General features: G+C 38.9%; 1 protein-coding gene across 1 annotated transcript in view; it reads left to right on the forward strand.

Moving 5' to 3' along the window:
• The first annotated feature begins 1,191 nt into the window (after positions 1 to 1,191).
• The window catches only part of enpp6 (ectonucleotide pyrophosphatase/phosphodiesterase 6), a 63,099-nt gene continuing 36,384 nt past the window's right edge, over positions 1,192 to 27,906 (forward strand). The window contains exons 1-2 of the mRNA XM_044363799.1: positions 1,192 to 1,525; positions 26,686 to 26,865. Coding sequence (XP_044219734.1) covers positions 1,276 to 1,525; positions 26,686 to 26,865 — 430 coding nt within the window. The 5' untranslated portion in view covers positions 1,192 to 1,275. The remainder of the gene's footprint in view (positions 1,526 to 26,685; positions 26,866 to 27,906) is intronic.

Below are 27,906 nucleotides of genomic sequence, written 5' to 3' on the forward strand. Positions count from 1 at the left end.
AAGTGAAGTAAGTGTCATAACTTGGATTAAGCTGATGAATATCACACAGGTCTCATTGTTTGCACAAATTTTGTTCATGAGATACCAGATTGTTTGCTTCTTTTTGAGAAATTTTTGGTATCAGTAATAGAGACAACATTTGTGGAGCATTTTCATGCTTTTCATGTTGTTGACCAAGCATAATGTTTCAATCATTATACTCCATGGATTGCAATAATTTAAGCACTTCAATGTCCAAATGTCTTATGGTACAGACTCATTTTTCTATGTTGCGCCAGACAGCCAGGGCAAACAAAAGTAATGAGAAACCTCATGTTTTTAGCAGTATTGTATTGTACATCATTTAATGTGAGGCCCTTGCTACAGGAAAAAATAACCCATTTGGAGTGATTATTTTATTGGGTGGTGGGAGGGCTAGATTTACAGATTGTGCATTTTAAGTCTAGCGGTGTCAATTCCAGTAGACCATCTACCCTGTACAAGTACATCATTCAACAATAGTTTAGTGTAAATTTTAAATGATCAATTGAAGAACTGTAACTATCTGTCACTCAAGCGTTGAACACTGGTGCAGTGTTGACCAGTTACTCCATGAGTGTCTCTAATGAGTGAACTTTGAACACTGACCAGTGTTCTTGTTATCCGTTATCGTGTTCATAATTTACAGTATAAGAGTTTGTTAAGTAACACTGTCATAGTGTTTATAATGTTAACTTGATCAGAAGTGTTAGAAGTGTGTTTCACAGTCATTCCCATATAAACACAGTGTTAATTTTAACTGAGGGTGTTAAATTTGCTATTTCAAAAGTGTGTAAAGTGCATGTTGATAATAACCTTTATGATAATAGTCTACTCTGTAAGATGTCATTGTGACTCAGGCTATTTGAATTCTTTAAATAGCCTTAGCTGACAATACTCGTTTTTTATTTAAATGCGTTTTTGAATACAGGACTTTTAATTAATTTAAACTGTATTTAAATAGGCATGCAGCCCGCTATTATTGGATACTTCTTCCACCACTGGAATTGTACAGCATGGTTGCTTCTTACCTTTATTTATTTATTAATTAAGTGGGTTGGGGGCCAATCAAATTCCGTTAGGGCTCTAAAATGCTTTCTTCCTATTTCCAAATTAGCCCAACCCACGTGCGCGGAACTTCCCCACCCACCGCAGTGTGGGACATCGTTCAGCTGCCTGCTCCTTTCCAGCACCAGCCAGAGCCCGTTCGGGTTACCACCGTCTGTTACAACAGCCAACGCAGGACGTGACACCAGTATGTGCCCGAGACACACACCCGTGTTGTCTCTGCGTCTCTTCCCGCCGCTGATGCTGCTGTTCGGGCATCAGTGTCTCGCGGCCCGCCCCTTGCTCGTGTTCCTGATCGATGGATTCCGCTATGACTACATGGACGACCTGCATGCCCTACCCGGATTTCGGGAACTAGTGGGAAATGGGGTGAAGGTGGACTACATGACGCCAGACTTTCCGAGTTTATCATACCCTAACTATTACTCATTAATGACAGGTGGGCTATCTATCTATCTATCTATCTATCTATCTATCTATCTATCTATCTATCTATCTATCTATCTATCTATCGTGTCGTCTTTTCAACTTTTTAATGACATTTGGTCGAAAAATCGGCCCAAATCTGGTTGAAAGTTAAAAGACAAGTCATTCTGCGAGCAGTCAATTTAGAATAAGTTATTTACCTTTTGGAGATGTGCTATTTGCCGAAAATGCGTTAAAAGCTTGTTGTCTACAGCTCTCTAAAATCTCACCGCGGCTGCTATAAATCCTCCCTGCTGTATTTACAACTGATTCATTGACCAAATAGTTTCAAATATCTCCAGATCTTGTTTGTGTTCTTTATTTGTTTGTGCATTTTACTGTTGTAGCTGCCTGAGGTGGAGCTCGTTTGAACTACTCTATATACAGTTAGCTAATCCACTGGTTCTCAACCTGGGGGTCCTGCCCCACCGAGGGATCACATAAATCTGAGGGGTTATGAAATGATGAATCAGAGAGGAAAGAAGAAAAAACATAGTCAGATCCGTTTTCTTTTGTTGGACTTCTCTCTAATCTTAATGAATGATTTTACCTATTTAGACCTCAAGCTGTTATTTAAAAAGTAAATGTAAAAAGGTTTAGAGTTTTAAACAACTCATAGACATCTGAAACGTGACAAGGGACACCAAATAGACAGATTTTTTTTGTAATGGGTCACAACCCAAAAGGTGACCTGTGGTCAACACAGCTGAACAGCTATGTAAGACCCTTAATCAGGTAATATGTTTTGGAAAAATGGTGTTCATTAATGTTCTACAGAGTTGGATAATCTATGACTGGGACCACAGAAGCTGTTCTGTAGACTAGCGGTGGAATAATATCTCAAAATTATGTTGATTTTTGTTTTAAGTTGTCACCCATTTGTAGATTCGAGAGTAATTGGTGAAAAGGAAAATCATGTGACCAGATGAGAACATAACTGAATGAACATACAGAATGCCTGTGATTTATGCTGAATAATTATAGATGCATTTATGGGAATGAAATATATAAACAGGTCAAATCCATAAGATAATATAAATAATGTACAAGATACATAATATGTATGAATGATTTATTAATGACTGGTATGCATATTAATTTTGTATTTAATAATTGGGAGGGGATGATCTGTACCCCAGCCAACTTGAGTAATAACGGCATGTGATGTATAAACCCTGTCTATTTTCAAATATGGTCAGTAGTGGCGGATGTAGATCTCCTTGATCTTTCCCATTGTCCACTGACTCCTGGTCGATTATCTTTGACCCCTTCCCTTGATCTGGTGTTCACAGACAGCTGATGTCTGTTTTCAGTGTTCATTCTGTTTCTTGTCAGTTTTTTTGCAGTTTCACCAATATAGCATCCACTCACATGTAATATCATGATGATGTCATATAGTGCTTCAGTCTTCCTCTCAGGGTAGGGGGTCCTGTGGTGTACCAGCAGAGACCTAAAGGTGCTCAATGGTTTGTAGTAAGTACTGACTCCTTAGGACCTGAAGACTCACTAGAAGTGTGACAGCCCTGTCCCGCGAGGATACTTCTGGTGGTCCATGGCAAGTTAGAAGTGTCCGTTCTGGTGTTAATTCAGTGTGGGTTTCTCATTATTCACTCTTCAAGAGAAAAGGCTTTATTCAGCTAAAATGTAGGTGGTCACTGTCATACTAATCAAAGCACAAATAACCTCAACTGACTTCATGAAAACCTGGGATTTTAGACACAATATTGTTTACATTTAGGTAAAAAAAATATATATTTGATGGCACTTCTGACTTCTCCTGGGTCACAACTGAAATGTTCTTCACAATAATGAGATGCTGAATGTTAAATTTATTTTTTGCTACAGATTTAAAAAACAAATGTTATACATACTGAATGATGATGATGGATTCAGGTATGAGATGATTTTAATATGAACTACAAACACAGCACAGATCAGCCTTAGACAATTTGGGACCTTGTAGTAGTCTGCCATAGTAACTGTTCTACTTTTAGACTGGTGTAATATTGCAGTCTATGCATCATAAATAGTAAGCCTGATATTGAAGTGTGCACATCTGCTATACAGTTCCTGAGTCATAGCCAACCAATTAAACATAACACTAATTTAAATAAGAAATGAATATAAGAAAGTTTAATTTATTTATATATTTATTAATTTATTTATATATATTAAGATGTACCCCAGCCAACTTGAGTAAGAACGGCACGTGATGAGTGCACCCTGTATTTATTTATTTAAGAAAGACATCTCTTACCAGACAGTGCTGAAATAAAAAAATATCTGGGAGGAAAACAACATAAATAATCAAATAAATATAAATTAAACATGGCACTTTAAAATTAAAGACGCAGGCAATAATGAACAGGCCTTTGCACCTCACAGGCATCTGAGGGAACAGCAGCCGTGGTATCACTACTGGAGGTCGGTTGACACAACTCTGAATTTTCAGGATTATCGGACACTGTGTGATTGGTATAATATTTCCTGTGTGCAGTACATGGTGGTGGAGATGACTTATATAGAAATTGAGTATAAATTAGATGAACTATGTTTCATTAAGGCTTCACTTCCTGTTGCTCGTAGGCAATACTACATAAGTGAAATATCAATGCAGCAATACATTTTCCAGAGGGCAGCTGACATAGATATACATTTTCATGAATATTGGACATTGCATGTAGGAGATAACTATCACTTCCTGTGTCCATTATGTGGCACTAGAAAATACCCACATTAACAGTAAATTTCGTGTAAATTACATGATGTTTGTCACATAGGGCTGACTTCCTTTTGCTACAGTGCTACACAAGTGGTTCAATAATGCAGACATACATTTAGTGCATTTGCATTTTCATGAATATCGGACATTATATGTAGGAGTTCACTGTTACTTTCTGTGTCCACTATGTGGTGCTAGAGACCACCCACTAATTAAAGCTGCAAGCAGTGTTGAACGGGCCTTCGCGCCCTTGCGCACTTCGGGCCGCGGCACAATCGAATGGCTTCTGTGATGGGCATGTAGATGTCTTCAGACCCAGGCTGTTCTCAGACAGTGCAAGAAGGAGATAAACATCACTTCCTTTGTCCACTATTTTGCCCGCTGTTGGGGCTGCTTTACTGAAATTTCGTAGGGGGCTCTATTCAGTCAGTTTGCATCACTGATGGAACATTGTCATGCACACTTGTTCAGGCCAGGAGTCTTATCAAACATGTAGTTTGGTGCAGACTGCAGCATTTACAATAAAGTTATAGCAACTTCCTCTGTCATGGCGAAACATCAAATCTCAACAGTGTGAGGATGAGAATTTTCTGCAGGGTGAGACATGGCTGCCTTGCTCACACCTGTGTCATAAAAGTCATGCAAGTTTTGTGCCCATTCACTTGAATTTCAATTAGTAAATTGAAAACCCTTGATGATTTTGTGTGTAAAACAAATTAATTTCCTAATTTTCATCAAGTCTATTTTTAGGAATGTAAAGACTTTTAACTAGGGATGCACGACACTGGATTTTTGCCGATATCCGATATGCTGATATTTCCAACTCATTGTTGATTGCCGATGCCGATATATGCACATATCTTTACCAGCTGGCTGAGGAGGCTATTATGCATGCAAGCATAGATTATACTATGATCAAGAAAGGCAATATATGAAGGAAGAACTTAGGAAGACTGGAGTTCAGTAGCTCAGCATTAAAGTTCTTCCCTCATATAGGCTATAGTCTTTCTTGATCATTAGTACAATATATGATTGCATGTGTAATAGTCTCCACAGCCAAGTGGGAAAAAATATGTGCATATATGAACATCGGCAATTGGCAAAAATGACAGTCAAAAAGTAATCGTGTTAAATAATTGTGATCCAATATTGAACAAGATAATCGTGATTATGATTTTTGCCATAATCGAGCACCCCTAAAAACAACATAAATTGTGATTTACATACACACACACACACACACACACACACACACACACACACACACACACAGAAAGAGTTTAAATATGTATGTGATAAATTGTAAATATGTATGTAATGAATTGTTTTCTTTACATGCCTGTGACAGAAGCCCTTGGACTGTGCTCCTAAATGAAAAAAATTAGGAGCACACATATAACTTTAGGAACACACTGAAAAATGTTCAAGTAACAGTTTCTTAAAGAAAGCAATTCATTACATACATATTTACAATTTATCACATACATATTTAAACTCTTTGTGTGTGTGTGTGTGTGTGTGTGTGTGTGTGTGTGTATGTAAATCACAATTTATGTTGTTTTTAGGGGTGCTCGATTATGGCAAAAATCATAATCACGATTATTTTTGTTCAGTATTGAGATCATGATTATTTAACATGATCACTTTTTGCCAGTTGCTGATGTTGATATATGCACATATTTTTTCCCACTTGGCTGTGGCATTAGTACAATATATGTGATCATATATTGTACTAATGATCAAGAAAGACTGTAGCCTATATGAGAGAAGAACCCAGGAAGACTGGAGTTCCGGAGCTCAGCATTAAAACTTTAATGGACCTGCCATGAGGGTGGAGCAGCAGTTTTTTTTTTAGTTTATTAGACAGACAGGATTAATGTGTAGGATTTAATCATTGGTTAGTAGTCCGAAGCGGAGGGTGGCAATAATGAACCTAATATGCTGGTTGCTGTTGGGCCTCAAACCACGAGGTCACACAGAGAAGGCCTACATGTAACCTGTGAGGCCTGACCACGAGGTGCTTTTTCTTTTGTTTCCCCCGAGACAAAGGAATAGCACCAAAATGCTGCATACAGACAATGGGACTCCATTGCAAACTCCATTTCCAAGGATACTTTGCGATTTTCAATCCTCAGCAGGGAACAGTCAACATACAGTCCCTCATTGGCGGAGACGCTCCTGCACAGCAGAGTGTCCTGATGATGCAGCCATGACATCACCGCCCCTTTAAAACGTGAGCACGCCCTGAAACACGTCTTTCCCATGTCACTGAGCTAGGGGTAACTTTTGTTTCTCTGTGAGTCAGCTTGACTAAAGGGGGTACCCCACGCACATGTTTTCCCCTCATCGAAGACTCCGAGATGAGACTTTGCCGTGTTCACCCGAACACATTCCTGGATCCGAGAGAGACCGCTGCTGCAACCAGCGTCCTCAAATTCCCTCGAAAAGGAAGAAACAAAGTTACATCAGGAAAATGTGGAACGTCTCTGCCCCGCTCGACTTCACCGAGTCGACTCTGCTGTTCTCTCAGCCATGCCACTGAGAGCCAGCTGCCGTGATTTTCGCCGACCGTTTGAGAATGGCCACCGTCTGCATCTGAGCCAAGGACAAAGTTGGACATTAAGACGGACTACACACACTCCCTGCTCGCTTTCTGAAGCGACCAAGTAAGAGGCATAAGTCTGGGCAGAGGCAGTGTTAGTTGTGTGTTCTTTTCAGCATCAGTTGCTGTTGTTTAGTATTTAGCTTTTTAGCTTTATTGCTATTGTTCTTGTTGTGTGAGTTGACGGACCGCTGAGTCCATTTTTCTCTGCTTACACTTAGGAGTATTTTAAGTTTGCTGCCTGTTAGTTTTGTTCACCATCGACCACCAGGCAGCACCATCTTGCTTTTGTCTAGCCAAGACACCGCCGTACTTCTGCCATTTGGGTCTCGCGTGACGTGACTTCCTCCCACAGTCACGTCCGTGTTGCAGACCGTAGACGTCATCACGTCAGGCCCAGTCGCCATCTTGTCTTGCACGCACACACGCACACACACACACACATACACATATGCATTCCCCTGCATGTGTCCAACCCTGTACATAGCTGTTGTGTCTTGTTTGGTAGAATTAGATTTTTAGAATAGTTGTTTATTGAATGAAGCATTCGTTAACTTTGTTAATTTTGCTAAGTTTAATAAACACTGTTATATCTTTAAAGAGAAGTTCTTTTGTCATTATTGTGTGTAACATATTGTGAAAAGTGGCTGATTGAAGGAGTTAGAGCTCGAATTCAACCCTTCTTTGTTCACCCTTGAATGTTTATCTCTCAGATATTAACATTCTAGGTGAACCCATTTATGAGACTACCTTGTTTGGTTATTGGTCCCGGTTGATAATTGATAATTATTGCAAATAATCAACTGTGTTCCTCACAGATCCAACAGTTGGTGCCTGAATTATTGATTAAGGTTAACAATATCTTGATTTCATAATTCATAATTATCTGTGATAATTATGAATTATCTGTGATAATTATGAATTATTGCTAATAAGCAAACGCACCACTGCCCGTCCCAACATTGCCAATTGCTGTTATAAACCAAAAAGAGAAGAGTAAAATATTTTTCCAAACAGAATGGTACATCCTGTCAGCCGCGGGATTTCCTATCTGTGCAGCTGAACACAGCAGCTCCTTTACGGACTGTTTCTCCATGATGGTCCTGGTGTTTCCTCCGCAGGTTTCACTTCACTCCGCTGGCGGACAGACCCACTGGTTTTTCCCACTTTAACCTGAATAACTAACTGGGGCTCGGTGGTCCGGTTGCATCCAAACAGAGAGCCGGGTCTAGCTGAGAGCTGAGCGGAGACTAACTGGTTGTGCTTCTTTCCGCTCATGCTGCAGCTTACGCTCCACTAGCCTTCTGAGCGTCACCACTTTTTGTATCCGTTGTTTCAACTTTAAATCCCTCTAGCGTTTCATATAGTGTTATGGTTGTAATTTGTAGTCGCACAGTGTGTGAGTAAATTATTTCTCCACTTCACACATATCTATTTTTAGGGGCAAATGCGATTTAAATACTCACACTATAGAGCCCAGTGACAGTACACATTTCAATCAAACTTTGACCAGATCATGTGGGTTAAAAGTGTTTACTTTTCTAAAAATAGACGATGAAGTATAGGAAATTAATTTGTTTTACACACAAACTCATCAAGACTTTTCAATTTACTAATTGAAATTCAAGTGACCAGGCTCAAAACTTTTTGATGACACAGGTGTGAGCAACTCAGCCTTATATGACAAACATCATCTGATTCACATGAAATTTTCAAGGTGTGCTCTACAGTTGATATACAGCGACATGATGTTCACTTAATGGGTGTTTTCTAGCACAATATAGTGGACTCAGGAAATGATATTTAACTCCTTCATGCAATGTTAGATAACAGTGAAAAACTAAAGTTACACGTCTTTGTCCAGCAAGTACTCATAACAATGTACATTTAAATGTACGCCACTTAGAAGTGCAATCAAACTGGCTGAATAGCGCCCCCCACGAAATTGCAGCAAAGCAGCCCCAGCAGCAGGTAAGATAGTGGACAAAGGAAGTGATGTTTATCTCCTTCTTACACTGTCTGAAAACAGCCCGGGTCTGAAGACATCTACATGCCCGCGACAGAAACCCCTCAACTGTGCCCGTTCAACGCTGCTTGCTGCTTTAATTATATATCATGTTGCTGTATATCATGTTTAGACCACACCATGTAAATTTCATGTAAATTGCTGATTTTTGTCACATGAGTTTGATTTCCTGTTGTCAGGAGGTGGCGCTATGACTGTGATTCAATATTAACATGTAAATGTGTTCAGGCCTGGGCTCCAATCAAGTATGTGAAATTTGGGGCAGATTTGACAAAGTCCAGTGGAGTTACAACAACTTTGTATTTCATGACGAAACACAGATTTATGTGCACGCCACATCAAGGGCGTTCTGTGAAAAGTCAAGATTTTGCTAAGTTGTCATCACAAAGGTCTTCAGATGACACCAATCAAATTTGAGGTTGGTTGGGTCAAATCTCAAGGAGGAGTTTGTTAAAGTACAAGGCCTGCAAATGTCAAAAACTGCACAAAAATTTCACAGTAAATTTATAACGGCCACCTTCCTGTTGGAGTTAGGTTATGGCTCCAAGAGGAAGTTTTGTGAGTTTTCAAGCATCCCTAGCACCTCAAAAACAGCTTCCTGTTTTATGGTGAACAACGCACTGCCATGTGAACAGCTTTTGATGAAAACTCAAAAGCTTCACTATTTAGCAGGTCTTACCCTTAGGTCTTACAACGTAGCTGACCAAATTTTAAGTTAGTAAAAGAATGGGGCTTATGACTTCCTGTTGCCAGTAGGTGGTGCTGTGACTATAATTCAATATTGGTTTGTACATGTCTTCAGACCAGGACTCTTACCTAGCATGTGGAATTTGTGGAAGGTCTCACAATGTGGAATTGAGTTGTATGTATTTTCATGATGAAACATTGAAAGTTGCCGTGTTGCCACGGCAACAGAATTTGAGGAAAACTCACAATCTTCATAATATAGCATTAAGGTCTTAATGCTATATATATATTATATGTGTGCTCCTAATTTTTTTGCTATATACAGCTGAACGCCATCAGGAAATGCTAAAATAAAGGAGATTTCTGAAAGTACAAACAGGGACACAGGAGCGACACTAATCACAGAGATTCAGTTGGAAGCTATATAAGTAGTGAGAGCTGAACACACACAGGCTTTTAAAAACATCTTTCTGTCATCTCCAACACAGACGTCTTGAGTCTCGCAACACAGCTTGTTTTAGGGTGAGAAGTGGGGAGAAGAGGGGTCATCATGGGTTGACCGTGGTCGGCAAGTCATCATTGCTATGTGCCTTGAGTCAGGCCGGGTGTGCTTTGGCTCGACTTCGGAGATGGCCAATCTCGGGCACAACTCCCCGGAGTGAAACCAGTAATGGTTTACTGGTTTCACTATTATTGACTCAAATAACAGCTGTAAAATGGTGGATAGACAAATTTCATTTCGGAAACGCAAATCAGCGTGGCATGGTTTGAGTCAGTGTAGCCAATAGTGCCAATGGAAAAACCATATATTTTGATGTATATCAAATGTACACCACACGTAAATCAAAGGAATTTGAATCAAGCTTGTGAAATTTGGGGCAGAATGGACAAAGTCCAATGGAGTTACAGCAATTTCCTGTTTCATGGCGAGACATGCAAATTGAGCAGCGCACCACATCATGACTGTTCCACGAAAACTCATGATTTTGATAACTTTTCATCGTAGGTCTTAAGATGAAGCCAACCAAATTTGAAGTAGGTTGGTTCAAATCTCTAAGAGGAGTTCGTTAAAATACAAAGCCTGCAAATGGCAAAAATGGAGCACAAATTGCAAAGTTAATTCAAAATGGACCTGTTGGACTTAGGGTATGGCTCCAAGAGGCTTTTTTGTGCATTTGGACATGATACATGTGCCTGCCAAATTTCGTTCACATATGTCAAATTTAAAGGTGTGGGCTTTGACTTTGAAATATTCTAGGGGGCACCCTTGAGCCGTTTTGTCATGTCCTGTTTCATGGTGAACAATGCGTCGCCATGGCAATAGCTTTTGGTGAAAACTCAAAAGCTTCGGTATTTAGCATCATTGAGATCTGACAAATTAGCTGACCAAATATTAGGTGGATCTGGTTAAGCTGATAGGAATAGTTAGTAAAAGAATGGAGCTTATGACTTCCTGTTGCCAGAAGGTGGCGCTGTGATTATGATTCATTATTCATTATCGGGCCCTTGTGCGCGTCGGGGTGTGGCGCAGTCGAAAGGCTTTTATTGGAGGCACGCAGATGTGTTCAGGATTGGACTTTTATCAAATATTGTACGAAGGAGTTAAATACTATTTCCTGTGTCCACTATGTGGTGCTGGAGAACACCCATTAAGTAAACATCATGTTGCTTTATATCAACTGTAGACCACATCGTGAATCAGATGATGTCATATAAGGCTGACTGCCTGTTGTAAGTAGGTGACGCTATGACTATGACTAAATAGGACAGGATTCTTATCAAGCATGAGACATCTGGTGCAGGTTGGACAATGTATATTCAAGCTACAATAACTTCCTGCTTCATGGCAAAACGTCAAAGTTTGCCGCTTCACTACGGCAAGGGCGTTCAGCAAAAACTCAAGGTTTTGATAACTTTTGATCACCGTTGCTTATCTTGTGCAAACAATTAATATAGGATAATTAAACTAAACGTTGCAGTTCTACTCCTCCACTGCATATTTGTATAAGTGCTTAAGTCTGCATAAGTCCTCATTTATGCTTTAAGTATATATAATATCCTCAAATAAACAGATACAAAATCAGGTTTTGAAATCGCTGGTTAGCGTTTGAAAAGCTAAGTTCCATCATTGTTTCGTCGAAATATTTAAATAATATTAAAATAACAACTTTATCCAAGGGGAAGGGAAGCGAGGAGAAGGGCTGGCTGCTATCTTCTCAGATACTTTTAAATGTAAAAACCTCAGCTTTGGTGATTTTACTTCTTTTGAATATCAGGCCATTATACTGGAAAGTCAAACTTCTGTGCTCCTAGTCACAATCTATCGACCACCAAAGTATTCAGCCTCTTTTCTACCTCAAATCGCGGATCTACTCTCAGTCTGTGTCACCAACTATAACAGCATTCTCCTAACCGGTGACCTGAACTTGCATATTGATAGTACCCTTGACTGCAGGGCTGTGGATTTCTTAAAAGTTTTACATTCCTTTGACTTAATGCAGCATGTTACCAGGCCAACTCACAACTGCAGCCACACTTTAGATGTAGTGATTTCTAGAGGGTTGCATACTGTGGTTGAAAGGATTGTTGACTTAGCTGCGTCAGACCACTACTGCTTGTTTTTTAATGTCACCATCTCACACTTAGATAACAATGACACTAAGTGTCTTACTAAAAGACGATTTCTTGGTCTCTCCTCAGCCATTATGTTCTCAAACCATTTGCACAGTCAGGCTTTTTCTGATGAACCTACATCATTATATGAAAAGGTTAATAACTTCAATCATAAATCAAGGCCATCTCTAGACATAGTGGCACTGGAGAGAATAAAAAAGAAATCACAAACTAAGGCCACCCCCTGGAAAAATGAGCAAATAGGCCTCCCAAAGAGGGAATGCCATCGAGCAGAGCGTGCTTGGAGGGAAAACAAGCTAACAGTCCACTGCGATATTCTCATAAAATCTATTTCTGCTTATAACAATGCCTTGCGCTGTGAAAGGCAGGCATATTTCTCTAAAATTATTAACGCCAATGAGAATAATCCCAGAATTTTATTTGAAACCATTGACCATCTCCTAAAACCCACCCACTTTAACAAGCATGTTCATCTTCCCTCACAGTCAAAGTGTGAGGAGTTTGTCTCGTTCTTTGAAAATAAGATTGTCAGCATCAGGACTAGTATTATAAACACTACCACTCAAAAATATGCCAGCGCTGCTCGAGGAAATCTAAATGTGAAAGGGAACTCAGGAATATTATCTCTCAATTGAAATCCTCCACTTGCTCACTCAATGCCATTCCCACTTCCTTTTTTAAAGAGGTTGTAGATAGTTTTATTCTCGATGTTCTAGATATTGTAGACTGTTCCTTAGAGTCAGGTATCTTCCCGGATCCACTTAAGACTGCTCTAGTAAGGCCTTTCCTCTGAGTAACTACAGGCCCATATCCAACCTGCCCTTTCTAGGTAAAATCCTGGAAAGGGCAGTGTTGATACAGCTAGAGGCTTACATAACAATGATATTTATGAAAAATTTCAGTCTGGTTTCAGAGGTAAACATAGCACCGAGACTGCACTCACTAAAGTCATAAATGATCTTAGAATGAGCGCAGATAAAAAGAACGTTTCTGTCCTTGTTCTCCTCGATTTGACCGCTGCATTCGACACCATTGATCATGAGATACTTCTGAACAGACTCGAAAGCTGGATTGGTCTCTCAGGAGCCAGACTGAGCTGGTTTAATACCTACCTCACAGACAGAAACTACTTTGGTAGTCTTAGTGACCATGTTTCCAAGAAGTGAAGCATTCTCTATGGTGTTCCTAAGGGCCCGATCCTTGGCTCGTTGTTATTTTCTCTTTATATGATCCCACTTGGTGAAATTATTCGTAACCATGGGATTCATTTTCACTGCTATGCTGATGACACCCAGCTGTATATATCTGTAGCACCTGACAATAAGGATGCCCTACGCCCTCTACGAAACTGCTTCTCCAGTATTGTGCAGTGGATGAATGGCAACTTTCTCAAATTAAATGAAGACAAAACTGAAGTCCTTATCATTGGCACAGATGCTCAAAGAGATGAAATAATAAATAGACTTGGAAATCTGGCCCAACAGGTAAAACCAATAGTGAAAAACCTGGGTGTCATTCTTGATCCTGACCTCAATTTTGACAATCATATCAGCAATGCTACTAAAACAGCCTTTTATCACCTGAGAAACATCGCAAGAGTCAGACCATACCTCTCCCTGGAGGGTGCAAAAAAACTGACTCATGCCTTTGTACTCTCATGGTTAGATTACTGCAACGCACTGTGCACTGGTTTGCCAAAAAAAACTATTGATAGACTGCAACTTGTCCAAAACTCTGCAGCAAGAATTCTAACAAAAACCAGTGAAAGAGGTCACATTACTCCTGTGTTAGCATCTTTGCACTGGCTCCCAGTAACATTGAGGATAGATTTTAAAATTCTTTTACTTGTCTTTAAAGCTCTGAATGGGCTAGCACCTTCCTACCTGTCAGATTGCCTGTCGGAGTATGTTCCAAATCACTCCCTCAGATTGCATGGTGCTGGTATGCTGAAGGTGCCACTGACGAACAGCAAGAGGTATGGCGACGCTGCCTTCAGTTGTTATGCACCGAGGATTTGGAACATGCTCCCTCCTCATATCAGACAGGCCACCTCGGTTGACAGTTTTAAGAAGCAACTCAAAACCTACTTATATGACCTTGCCTTTAATTGATTTTGTTTTACCTATGATTTTATCCTTTCGCTAGAATTTGTCTTTTACTCCTTTACTTTATCTTAACTGATATTTATCCCGTTTAATATGTGTGTGTGTGTATGTATGAAAATTGTCATACTCACAACGTAGAGATTTGATGTTTCGCCATGACAGAGGAAGTTGCTATAACTTTATTGTAAATGCTCCAGTCTGCACCAACCGACTGTTATATTCTCCCCTTGCCTGACAAGACGAGACTTCGCCCATGTTTGTCCGAATACAATCACCGGATCTGAGAGAGACTGCTGCTGCTGCAACCCAGTGCTCTCAATTTGCCTGCAGAACGGAGAAAGGATTTCTCCACAGAAATGAAGGACAGTCTCTGTGCCCCGCTCGTCTTTAACTGAGTCAACTCCACTGTTTTCTCCACGACCACTGAGGATCAGCTGCCGTCAAATCTGCCAACAGTGATAGGATGGCCCCGTCAGCGTCCGTGTGAAGCACACACCCCACTCACTTTCTGATGGGATCAAGTAAGAGGCGTCTGGACAGAGACAGTGTTATATTGGGTGTTGGTAGCTTTAAGCTTTTTAAACTCTATAACTTGTGTTATTGTTGTGTAAACTGATGGACTGCTGAGTCCTTTTGCCTTTTATACTCTGAGGAGTAGTTAAAGTTTGCTGCCTGTTAAGTTGTGTTCACCATGCTAGACTATCTTATGTTTATCCCACTCAGGACTGCTGTGTTTGTGCCACCGTAAGTGAGAAAGTAAGTTGTTTGTCGATCGAAAATCAAACAACGTGCGTTACAGACTGCAGCAATACAGCACACGCTCTCTGTGAACAAAGCAACAGTCTGTCCTCCCATGTCAGAGCAAGACTGCTCCTTTGGTGCCCAGAAATGACCAAACAGGCTAAGTAGACTTAAGGCAAAGGAAAATTGCATAACTACTGCATTAGGACCAGCGCTGGCCTTGTGCCTGTGGGAAAATAGGGCCCTTTTGCGTTCATCTGACGGCATTCAATTCAGACTTGTGACATGCTGAAAATGATATGGAAATGTTACTAGCTGTGACCTTGTAAGGGCTTTATATCTTTAGTGGTTCCCTTTGAATAGAATCTAGGGGGATGTATGGAGGACTGAAACTGCCAAAATCATAAATAAATTAAATATTAATTATCCAAAAAATGACTCAATAAATAAATTAATATCATTAAATGCACCAACAATAATTAAAAATAAATGTAGGCATTAATTAATTGATAAAATGTTACATAAATTGATATGTTTTAATTTGTTTCTGTATTTATTTACCTTTATATAAATTTTCCTATTTATTCAATTTCCCAATTAATTAATTCATTCATTAATTAATGTATTTATTTCTATCAGATGGTTGCCTTGCCTCTAAAATAACCAACAGCTAATTTCTGTTGATTTATATCCAGAAGGAGGAGATGGAAAAGAAGAGAGTGAGTGAGATGGAGGGTTGGTGTGTTGTGTTAATTCTTGTCTCATTTGTTTTCTTATACACAGTAAATTCAAATTCAGTATTCAGTTCCCATATTAGTCTTTTCCAAGCTACACATAATGCAGCCTCTATGCTTGACTCAAACTGTTAACTCATAGTCCTTCAGAATTAATATTTCCCACTACTCAACTCCAGACACAGACATAGTCATCTATGCACTCAGATGTCGTTCAACCAACAGACGTAAAGTTGACCCCAAGACATACTTTGAATGACAGCCCCCTCATTTGCATATTGAAGCAGAAATACATAAAGAAATGTAAAAAGACATACAGAAGTAAATAAATGTGTGGGGAAAAAGGGGAAAATGCAAAGGGAAAATAATATAGAAATAAATACGTACATCAATTAAAAAATTAATAAATAAAATGGAAAATTATATAGGAAAGTAAATAAATAGGGGAATGTATACAAAGGTAAATAAATACAGAAACAAATTAAAACAGAAATATCAGTTTATGTCACATTTTATCAATTCATCAATGCCTATATTTATTTTTAATATTATTTTTGGTGCATTTAATGGCATATTCATTTATTTATTTCTGTATTTATTTTTGATTATGGCAGTTTCAGTCCTGTGAGAGATAACTGAAGCTATTGACTGACAGACACAAATATGAAGGCCAGGGATCAAAAGCAGCCTGTATTTGGTCAGTTAGAGTATGAAATGAAGTGACATCAATTGTGTTGGAGGACACTGTCTTCCTTGTGACCAGTCATGCAGAATGCTGACAAGGCAGTTTGCACTTATTACACTGCAACAGCAGTGCTGCCTTATTATTGAACATGTTGTCAGTGGCTGGACTCAGACCACAATGCTGAATCATCAGAACTGAAGGCACAACAGAAAAGTAGGTTGACAAATACTATATACAGGCTTCCTGTGTGCATGCACAGCCAGGACACAGAAACACTGATGAAACATTTTCAACATTTAGAAATAACTCAAACTCAAGTTTCTGCGTTCTCAGCGTTTAACAACAAGCCATAAAATAACTGAGAGCTCTAGCTAATATGACACATGGAATTACAATTAGGGTTCTATTTACTAAAACAGAATCCAGTACGCAATTAGCAAATCTGAAATAATTTGAACCCCTACTAAATCTAGTTAGAACTAAACTTGCAGGCAAGTATAATGGGGTCTAAGCACCCCAATGCAATTTGAACCTGGAGCTTCACCAACCCAAGGCAATAAAGAAGCACAAATCATTAACCAATGGGGCTTTAACAGGTAGTTTATCACACTATGGACCCTATTTTCATTGAGGCGCAACAACCAGTGAGAGGGGCAAATAAGTTGACTGGTCATTCAACTAAGATGAACAGCCAAGTTGTTGTATTTTGGTTGAAATTTAAATAGACTTAGCACTGAAAATAACAGAGCCACATCTGTTTGTGGGGCAACATCAATCTGCTGCTGTTTTGGTGATTTTATTAACAAGAGCAAACTAAATACTTGCTGCAATATGGAAATGCATTGAATATAAAAAAGTTATTTCTAATGAACACTCTCCAACTAAAGTTGGCACAGAAATAAACATTTAATGTGGTTACAGCAGGAAAGTCAGCAAAGGAGTCTGCACTGATCTATAAAAGAATCTGGGATATTACAATATCTGTTGTCCATAATAGCTGCTTTATACTGTAAGAAAAACGTCTTCAGTTCATTAAATCCCTGTTGCCCCTGAAGGCAGCAGGACAGGTATGTTGATAAATCTGCAGCCTTTGAGTGCTGCGCCAGAGCTTGCCATTACACACAGCTCTTCATTAGGGCCCGAGCACTGAGTGGTGTGAAGGCCCTTTTGTATCTAAAGGAATTATTGTTATTAGGGGTCCATGCAGCGAAACTTGCTGCTGGAGCCCTATTGTTATTTAAGGGTCCAAACAGTGAGGCTCACTGCTGGAGCCCTATTGTTTTTGTTCTTTCTTTCTTTTTTCTTTCTTTCTTCTTCTTCCTCTTCTTCTATTATTTCTCTGCTAAAAGTGTTTGTGCAGTAAAATCTGTACAACCAAAACTCACCAAAATTAACAAGTGGGTTGCAAATTCCACTTACTACTCAGGCACATAAAAGTACACTCATTGACCTAACGGTGGCACTGTAACAATCAAGTTTACATTCTTGCAATCTCTCAAAAACGGCTCAGTCTGGAGTCAAAATTATTTCATAATTTTAATCTCTCAATTCTGCATCTTTGCTCCAATGACCTTCTGCTCTTTTTCACAATTTTCCCAAAAACGTATTTTTGAGAGCTTGTCAGAAACCACTCGACCAATCATTCCGAAAATTTGTAAGGATCATCTACAGACTTCATAGATCAAAAGTTATGAAGGAAATTTTGATTTTCATTCTTTTTTGAAATCATACATTTTGAAATCTGTGTCTTAAAGTTAAATTTTACATAAATACTCATGAATCAAAAGTGGCTTAAGCTATTGTAACCAAACTTAGTGCATGTGTTTGGATGCTAGGTCTGAGCTTCACTACACAGTCTCAGAATATTCTGTCACTAGGGGGTGCCACAAATGCAAAAAGTTTATATCTCGTAATTGGCTGCATGGATTTGTATGAAATTAAGTTCGCACAACCGAGGGTCAGTTCATGACTCAGTAGATGCATAAAATTTGGTAATGATTGATTAAAGTAAGCAAGTAAGCAAATTTCTAGACATTTAACATTTCAAACTTTAAAAAAATTTAAATAAATCACCTGTACATCCTATCTAATCTGTTGTTCTTCCGGGAACCAGTGATGTCATTGATTCTTGGAAGAACTACAGCTCTCAAGCTGTTTTCTGTTAATGATGCCTTCAAGGACAGTGAAATGTGGGTCCAACACTCCTGTCTTCCATGCTACCCCAGCAATGGGGAAAAGCAGACACTAAAATATCATATTACTAAATACTTTAAAATATCATCATATAATAGCAGCTGAATATCACACTGTGGAATCAGACACTAACAGTTACAGACCGTGGATTATGGAGGAAGACTGAGGTGATGTTACAGCCACAGCTAAGCTAAACTGCTAAATTTCTCCATGATCCATGTTGAAGAGCTGAATCTAACAAAAAACTAGATTTAAAATACAATGTCAGAGCAAAGATGCAGCAGTAGTATTACAATTTATGAGGCCAAATATAATGTTGTGGTACGGCAGCTGAGCCGTGTCAACTGCATATCCAAAACGCTTTGCAGATTCGAAAAAACATAAGCATGTAACACTATGTACTTGACTACTCATGAATTTATAGTCAACTATGATCTTTTATGACAATTAGGCCATCTAGGTTTCAACTCAGGAGAGAATGACACAACTAAGTAGGGATTAAAGAAAATAACTCAGTTTATTACAACACAACCAAAAAAAAAACAAAAAAACAAGAAAATAAACTTTTAAACTCAAATTGTCTCTTACAGCAAAATCCTGTTGTTTTAGTCTTTTGTTTGTCAGTCTGTAGAAAAGAGTTCAGTCATCCACAGTTCACAGTTCTTTTCAGTTCTCCTCTGTTCAGGTGTGGATGTTTGAATATTGTTGTCGCTACTTGGGTAGTGTGTATGTTGAGATCTCATATGCTTATCTGTCCAGGAGTAAAGTTGTTATCATTACAGGTATGTTGAGAAAGGCAGGCCGAATACTCTCTCTGCGCCCCTGGTATGGATCCTGGCTTGCAAAAACTGGACCACCTCCTTGGAAACAATCTTAGACTCAAATAAAAAACCTACTAGGCAGCATCATATTGCTATTGTCTAACCAAGACACCGCCGTGCTTCTGCCATTTGGTTCTCGCATGACTCTCTCCTATAGTCACGTCAGCACCCAAAACCCTTGACATCATCATGACAGATCATGTCGCCATTTTGTCACACACACACACACACACACACACACACACACAAACACACACACACACACACGCATGTGTTCAACTCTGTACATAGCTTTTTGTGTTTTGCTTTAGTAGAATTAGAAAGTGTTTTATTGATCAGAGCATTTGTTAACTTCATTAATTTTGCTAAGTTAAATAAATACTGCTATATTTTTAAAGAGAAGTTCTTTTGTCATTATTGTGTTTTATATATTGTGAAAAGTGGCTGATTGAAGGAGTCAGAGCTTCAATTCAACCCTTCTTTGTTCACCTGTGAATGTTGATATCTTTCAGATATGAACATTCTAGGTGAACTCTTTTATGAGACTACCTTGTTTGGTTATTGGTCCCGGTTTCCGGGTGGTGACCCATATTAGTTAATTCATATTAATAATTCTATTAAGTTTTATAATTAATTAATTATCAATGATAATGGTTAATTATTGCTAAAAACCAACTGTGCTCCTCACAAATCCAATGTATTGGTGCCTTCCTGTGTGATATCAACAGTTGGTGCCTTAATTATTGATTGATATTAATAATCTTTTGATTTCATAATTCATAATTATCTATGATAATTCTGAATTATTACTAATAACCAAACGCACTCCTACTCATACCAACAACTGGATTTTACAGCACACAGAAAAAACAATTCTTATAGTCCTATATGAACTTAAATGCATTCACATCTTACATTCAACTGTTAATCTTCTAGCCACAGTAAAACTAGCTCCTCACTTAATGTCAGAAACCTGCCTCGTTACTATGAGAGGGAAAACAACATGGCTTTTGCGGTGTCACTAGTCAAAGACCACTCATGTTTACAACATCCTTTGTAACAACACAGAAAACAAAACTCAGAAACCATTTTTTCAATCTTATATAAACATCTCCAATTGGTTTATGGTATTCATAAGGTAAAGAACATGAATGAAAAACATGAACATGAAACATGAAAACATGAAAAATGAATGCAGTGATCTAAGAAAAAAAAAAAACACAACATGGATGTTTACACTTGGCTAACCGCTAGTTTACTATGCTAACTTAGTACGTCAACTCACCGGTGTTACAAATCAACTGGTTTTCCTGTTAACTTGTTACCTTTGTTTGTAAACAACGGGTGTTTGTCATGGCAACAGCAGATTTCCAATCGTGGAGAGGAAACGTTGCTGACCATGCAAATGCCTGATTGTGATATTATAGTTATATTATTATATCACTCATTATTCCGTAGACTGATTAATTCAGCTTATTGATGGTTTATTTATCTACGAAGAATGTTAAACTTAAATGTTAAACAGAGGCACAACAAACTGGGCTTGTGTGGCTGCTATCATTGCAATAACAGTGGTCACAAGTTAATCTAGCAGAGGTATTTTAAAACGCAAATATAATATGTGGTTGTTTTTGCTTAAAAATAGGCTGTGTGTTTGGGTATACTGGTAGTTCTCAAAGCCGCATTGCTCAGTGGTGTAGTACAATGTAGTTTTCCTTTAGATTTAATACCTGGTGTCGAAACCCGGGTAGGGAGTTTTTATTTTGAAGGAAATACATAAAAATGCAGTTAAGAATATTGCTGATCCCACAGTTACTTTGAACTCCATAAACCATAAGCTGAATTAATCAGATGGATAGTCTAGTATATGAAGTTATGAGTGATATAAAATCATAATCAGGCATTTGCAAGGTCAGCAATGTTTCCTCTCTGTGATTTGAACATCTGCTGTCACCATGAGAAACGCCCGACATTTACAAACAAAGGTAACCAGTTAACAGGAAAACCAGTTGATTTGTAACAGTGGAGATTCATGGATTAATCCCAAAAGCGGGTACACCAACATAAAAATAATCCTTCGGCCTCACAACCAACAAGACGATAAAAAAGGAAATTAAACCAAAGTGTCAAAAACCTCTTGGTGCATATGGAAGCTCCTAAATATTTTTCCTCTAGATGTTTCTCTCATATGGAGATAGATTTGTTTCATAATGATTTGTGTGAACAGGTCGACAATCTGTGTGTAAATGTGTAATCTGTAAATATAAACACCTTCCACAAATACAAAAAAAGATTTCTAAACTCACAAAGATATTTTGCAAATATAAAACGGATTTGCAAATACACAAACAAATTCCACAAATAAAAAAAATATCTGTGAATACATTAAATTAATTTGCAAATAAATGAAAAGCATTTGTGAATATCTTCCTAACATTTACAACTTTCCAACAGACATTTGTGAACTCAGTTTTTATTTGTGAATTGAAAAAACATTTGTTGATCTCAGTTTTACGCATGTGGATTTACTTTTACAGAGTTTTGAAAAAAATCAGCCACCACATCCTTTATATTTTTCATTTATTCTTTCAGGTGGGCAAAAGTCACAAAGCACTTCACATCTTATTAGTAGTGTACTCTTACTAATGTAGTTGTAATGTGTTGAACCGCAACGTCTTAAGTTCAGATTACATTGTTTCAGTGAGGCTACGAACCAGCACCCTGGTTCAGGTCTTTGATAGAATGGCTGTTGGTGTTGATAGTTGTTTTGGTTTAGAAATGTCGTATTGTAGTTTTATTGTTCATTGTTAATATTCCGCTAAACTAACATTAGCTACTGAACCGGCTTCCATTGCCATGGCAACAGTAAACATTGATGTTGTCAGCTGGGGGAATAGACCAGAAGTCATACCAGTGACTATGGAATTAGAATCGAAATATACATCCATACTTTACACATTTTGATACATGTGTGTATGTATTTACTACTATTAGAAAACTGTATTTCAAACTGCTATGCCCTGCACGGAGAAAAAGCAAAAGCCACAAGTGTTTTTCGTTTATACTGTCAGTGCATAGTTGGTGCTTCATGTGCTTATTCAAATTATGGTTTGTGTGTACTGTACTGACTCACAAACACAATTTTTTAAAAGAGTTTGAAGAGTTTTGCAAGAATTGTTTGCTTTTTCAAGAGATGTATAATGTTTTGCTGGTTTGATATAAGGTTTTGTGGTTAGTGTCCGGAGTTTTGCAAAAATAGCCTTTAGTTTCAAAGATAGTGCCTAAGCAATCAGAAAAAACTGTAATGCACTTCAATACACACTTTGATACAGACTGAATGAAGGAAGAAATGAAACAGCGCATCTGGCTCTGTAAGAGGGAAGAGACAGAGAGAAACTCATGGTTTGTTGAAGAAAACCTGCCAGTGAGCAGGTTAGGTGAAGAGTTGGTTACCATGATACGATGAGATGAGTTTTGAAGTAGGGGGACATCCCATCCATCCCATGTCTGAACAGGCATAATATCAAATTATAACCAACCAGTCTGATGTCTGTAGAGGTGTGTGTGTGTTCTGCAGAGGCCTGGTGTCATTTTCAGGTCATCTGACGAAGGTAAACAGCGAACGGCCGTGCGTAACGGCACTGCGCTCTGGCGTGGCACTTCTCAGAGGCTGCGGATTTCTTGACATATCAGTCCTACTGCTTTCAGATGCTGCTGGGATTTTATAAACTGAAGGAAGAGCGTCTCATACAATATAACGTACAATAATAACAGCTGTGGACAACAGATACTGTCAGAATCACCCACACTCATTTACAGTTCCATACAGATGCTTTAACGTTTCACTTACTTCTCAAACAGGTGAGAACTTTCCTCTTCTACATGTGAAGGAAATAATAGTGCGCCGGCACTAATAGTAGGCGGGTTTCATTGTCAATAAATGTTGTTGCTCATGTTGTTATGGTTTTTGCATTTGTTTTTTCTGTTAATGCGCTTGTGTTTTTCAAATTTGCAAATCGTTTTGGATATGCAGTTCATTTGACATGTCTCAGCCACCATACTGTGGACCCAGACAAAACCCAGTATGGAGGAGCAACAACCACCAGAGCTTTGCAGCATCAACCCGGTGACCAGTGAGGATGGATGGTCAGAAAAAATGGACATTGCAGTGCTTTGGTAAACCTGACTTTGTTTTCTGACAATATTATATCAGATTTTTAACACTGAATACAGAGCAGCGAACAGCGACTGACCACCACTGCTCATGTGGCTGCTAACCTGCCACATTCAGCCCTGGCTGTGCGGCTGTGAAGTTCCCGGGCAGAAGGATAGCATTTGCAAGGAGGTACTTCACCAAAAAGCGCGAGGTGAGAAGCTTTTCCTCTAAGGGTGATGGCCAAAATGAAGCCGCCAACAGACTCTTCAGCAGAGAATTGAATAACACTAAACTAAAAAAAATATAATTTAACATAATGATGCTTGGTGATGGATTGCTTGTTAACTAGTCATTCAAGTTAAATTTCTACTGAAAAAAATCCACATTTACCTACAAAATAGTTAAACAGTGGCTTCTAATTGGCCTCCATCAAGAGCCAGCTAAAAATCCTCGCCGCCTACCTCTTACAGCCGACCTTCTTTCATCATGCATTTAAACCATCCGCTCTGGATACGGCACTCCTCACGTGGCTCGAACACTAGAAGCTATGTTCTTGCTTGCCTTCAGTTTCCTCAGGTGCTCCGAATTCATCTCCTCAACCTCTCACTTTGACCCTTGACGCCATGTCTGCATTTCAGATCTGTCCTTTTTCTATATAATACGGTCTTATGGTCTTATACTTAAAGCAAACCAAAACCAACCAAAATTCAATTGCCCCTGAATCCCTTCGAAACCCTGGCAAACTACTCAGTATACAGAAAATCTCAGAGCACCATAGCGACAGATCCTCTCTTTATCTCTGAATCCAGTCAAGTTGCTACTCGATTCTGGTTCCACCATCACTTCTGCCACATACTTTCCCTCCGGACACTCCTTCAGAATCGGAGCCGCCACTCTAGCTTCCCGCAATGGAGTTCCCGAACTAAGATACCATCACTACATTCGTTCTGATCTCCAAGATCTCAGAGCTGCTCAAGCCCACCTCAAGTAATGGAAGCCTTTTGGGGGTCCGTCACTGCCTGGGCGCTGCGGCGGATTCCCTGCGAAGCTTCCCTACACCGCTCACTACAAGCAACCCAGCGGATTTCATGCACTAAGTTTTCTTCAATAAAATCACTCGAACGTATCTCGTTGATGGTGTGGTCCTTGCTAGTGAAAAATGTTAGTGGAGCAAAAACCGTAAGATCTAGAAACACCAAAAATTGGCAGATGGGTTGCAAATTCCACCTTCCACCCACTGGCACATATAATGACACTCATTGACCTCAAGGTGACACTGTAATAATCAAGTTTACATTTTCACAATTATCTCAAAAAATTCGTGGCCTAGAGTCAAAATTCATTCATCAGTTTAATCTTTCAATTCATCTGCATTTGGTCTTCTGCTCTAAAAATGTAAAATTTCACAATGTTTCGCAACATATTTGGACCCCCATTACTGCCGCTTGCAGCTATATTTAGGGGTCTAAGCAGCAAAGCTTACTGCTGGAACGCTATTGTTTTTGAGCCCAAGCATGAAAGGAAGTGCAAGGAACCTATTGTTTATTCAGTTTATTATTATTATTAGGGCCCGAGCACCAAGTGGATGCTTGAAAACTCACCAAAAGACCAAAATTTGAGGCCTTTAGGATGCACAAAAACTAACAAAACTTTGCACCCATGTTTGAACTTGTAAATCTTTTGATTTGATATCACAATTGGGCTTGAGTGTGGCACATCTGCTCTATAGTGCCCCCTAATGACTTTTAGCATTTTTGAGATGCTAGGGGTGCTCGAAATCTCATGAAACCTTGCACATGCATCAGAAGTGGTGTAACTTAAAATCTGATATGATCTTGGGTTTGGGTGTGGCAAAATGGCACCCTCTAGAAAATTTCAAAGTCAAAGCGCTCACCTTTATATTAGATGTATAAGTACGAAATTTGGTAGGCAGATATAATATCTCCGGACAAAAAAAAAAGCCTCTGGGAGTCATACCCTAAGTCCAACAGGAAGTTGGCCATTTTGAATTTACTGTGCAATTTTTGCAGTTTTTGCCATTTCTAGGTGGTGTATTTTAGCGGACTCCGACTTAAAATTTGGTCAGTGTCATCTAAAGACTTTTGCGGTGAAAAGGTGTCAAAATCTTGAGTTTTTATCGAACAACCTTGACATGGTCGGTCAATTTTGATGTTTTGCCATGAAACAGGAAGTTATTGTGACTCAAATGTACATCTTCCAATCTGCCCCATATTTCTCATACTTAATAAGAGTCCCAGCCTGAGCATGTCAATATTGACTCATAGTCATAGCGCCACCAACTGTCAACAGGAAGTTAAAGGTGCTGTACTTTTATGATCTCTGCCTAGCAGGTTGAACAGATCCACATCAAATTTGGTCAGAAAAGCCTTAAGACTGTGATGATGCCATATTGTGAAGCTTGTGAGTTGTCACTGAACACTGTTGCCATTTCGGTGTGGCAAATTTTGATGTTTTGACTTCAAATTGCTGTAACTTTACTGCACAACATCAGATCTTTCCCAAATTTCACATACTTTCACATAGCACCACCTACTGGCAGCAGGAAGTTATAGGCCCCATTGTTTTACTGACAACTCCTAGCAGCTTAACTATATCCACCTCAAATTTGATCAGCTACATTGTAAGACTTTGATGATGTGAAATAATGAGGCTTTTGAGTTTTCAGCACAGGTATATCCTTTCTTTTGCTTTAGACTGAATTTGCTGAATTTGCTTCAGACCAAATCCAACAATATGGTCGTCCATCTCTCAAAACTCTGTCTGCGGCCCTTCCTACTGAAGACTAACTAAATTGTTTCACATTAAAAACAAAGCTCAGTCCTAAAAAAAATACAGTTTGTGTGTTCATGCAAAGGAAGGAACATGTCACCCAGTGCAACAATGTGGCTCTTTAATGTGTGACATTTGTGAACAACAATGGAGCTCTATGGCACAGAGGAATAAGATATGAGGTTTTGGATACATAGATTACAGTTGTTTTTTTTTTATTTATGTTGATTTTTGTCAGGCCGTCACTGTGATGTTCATCAGATGACTGGAAACTACATGTGGGATGAAGCCTCTAAGAAGGAGTTCCTGATTGGGACCAATCCTGACAGCCGATTGCCTCTTTGGTGGGATGGATCAGAGCCATTATGGGTCACCCTGCAGAAGTTGGGAAAGAAGGTTTCCATGTACTACTGGCCAGGTGAGTACAGAGAAAGTTAACCTGAAAACTTAGAAAAAGCTGTCAACATTATCAGTCAGTCTGGTGTCTTTACTACAACTTTTGGTGAAAGATGACAGATTGTTTGAAAGATGAGTGAAGGAAACATAAACATATAGCTAGTAAAAAACATAAAAGAATTTGTATTGGCAATGCAAAATACATACAATACTAAAAGCAAGTCTTGTCTTAAAAAAACAATTGAAGAGAAACCTTAACCCTTAAGCCTCAACCCTAAGTCTATTTAGTTTGAGGCTTTGCTGTGTTTGAGGCTTCCCCCCAACATTTCTCTTTCCCGCACTTTCAGTCCTGCAGTTAGAGATGTTTTATGGGAGGAAAGCTGATCATAACCAAAGCCATGGGACAGGACACTTCTTGTCTCTAACCAATTTATTATTGGCCAACTGGAAGATTATCTGCCACCATTCCAGCAGTGTGTGTATATGTCCATTTGCTCTGTGATCACATACATTGTGTTTTAATGTAGCCAAATCACTGATACAGTTTTTCTCATTTATATCTCTTTCTGTTTCTGTTGTCAGGTAACAGAATAAGTATATAATTTGATCACAGCTCAAATACTACATTGACAATCAGTTATTAATGAGCTGCTGATAAAATTGTTATTGTATGATCACGGCATTGTCAGACAAAACAAACAAAAATACAGGTTAAGGACAGCAGCTGTGCGTGAGATCAGCTATCCTGACATTTAAAATGAATGATAACAGAAAAGTTAGATGCAAGGTTGTCACATTCAAGTATCACAAAGCATCTGCAAAGATGCTTTTTTGCTTGTAAAAGACAAAAAATGTTGGAAGAATGCTTTACCTCCAATGGCCATTGATGCCACAACAGAGCATTGACTGAGCCAGAGAGCAACCTAAATGAGACGCAAACAGATTCTGTGGACACACACATTATGTCTGACCTTCATGGAGCATTACAGGTCTTGATCTGAAATATCAGTATCAGTAGTATATTCTAAAATCAGCTCTTTGAATGCAGTCATCAGTACACAAT

This window comes from Thunnus albacares, chromosome 10 (genome assembly GCF_914725855.1).
Source record: "Thunnus albacares chromosome 10, fThuAlb1.1, whole genome shotgun sequence".
Taxonomy (NCBI): Eukaryota; Metazoa; Chordata; class Actinopteri; order Scombriformes; family Scombridae; genus Thunnus; species Thunnus albacares.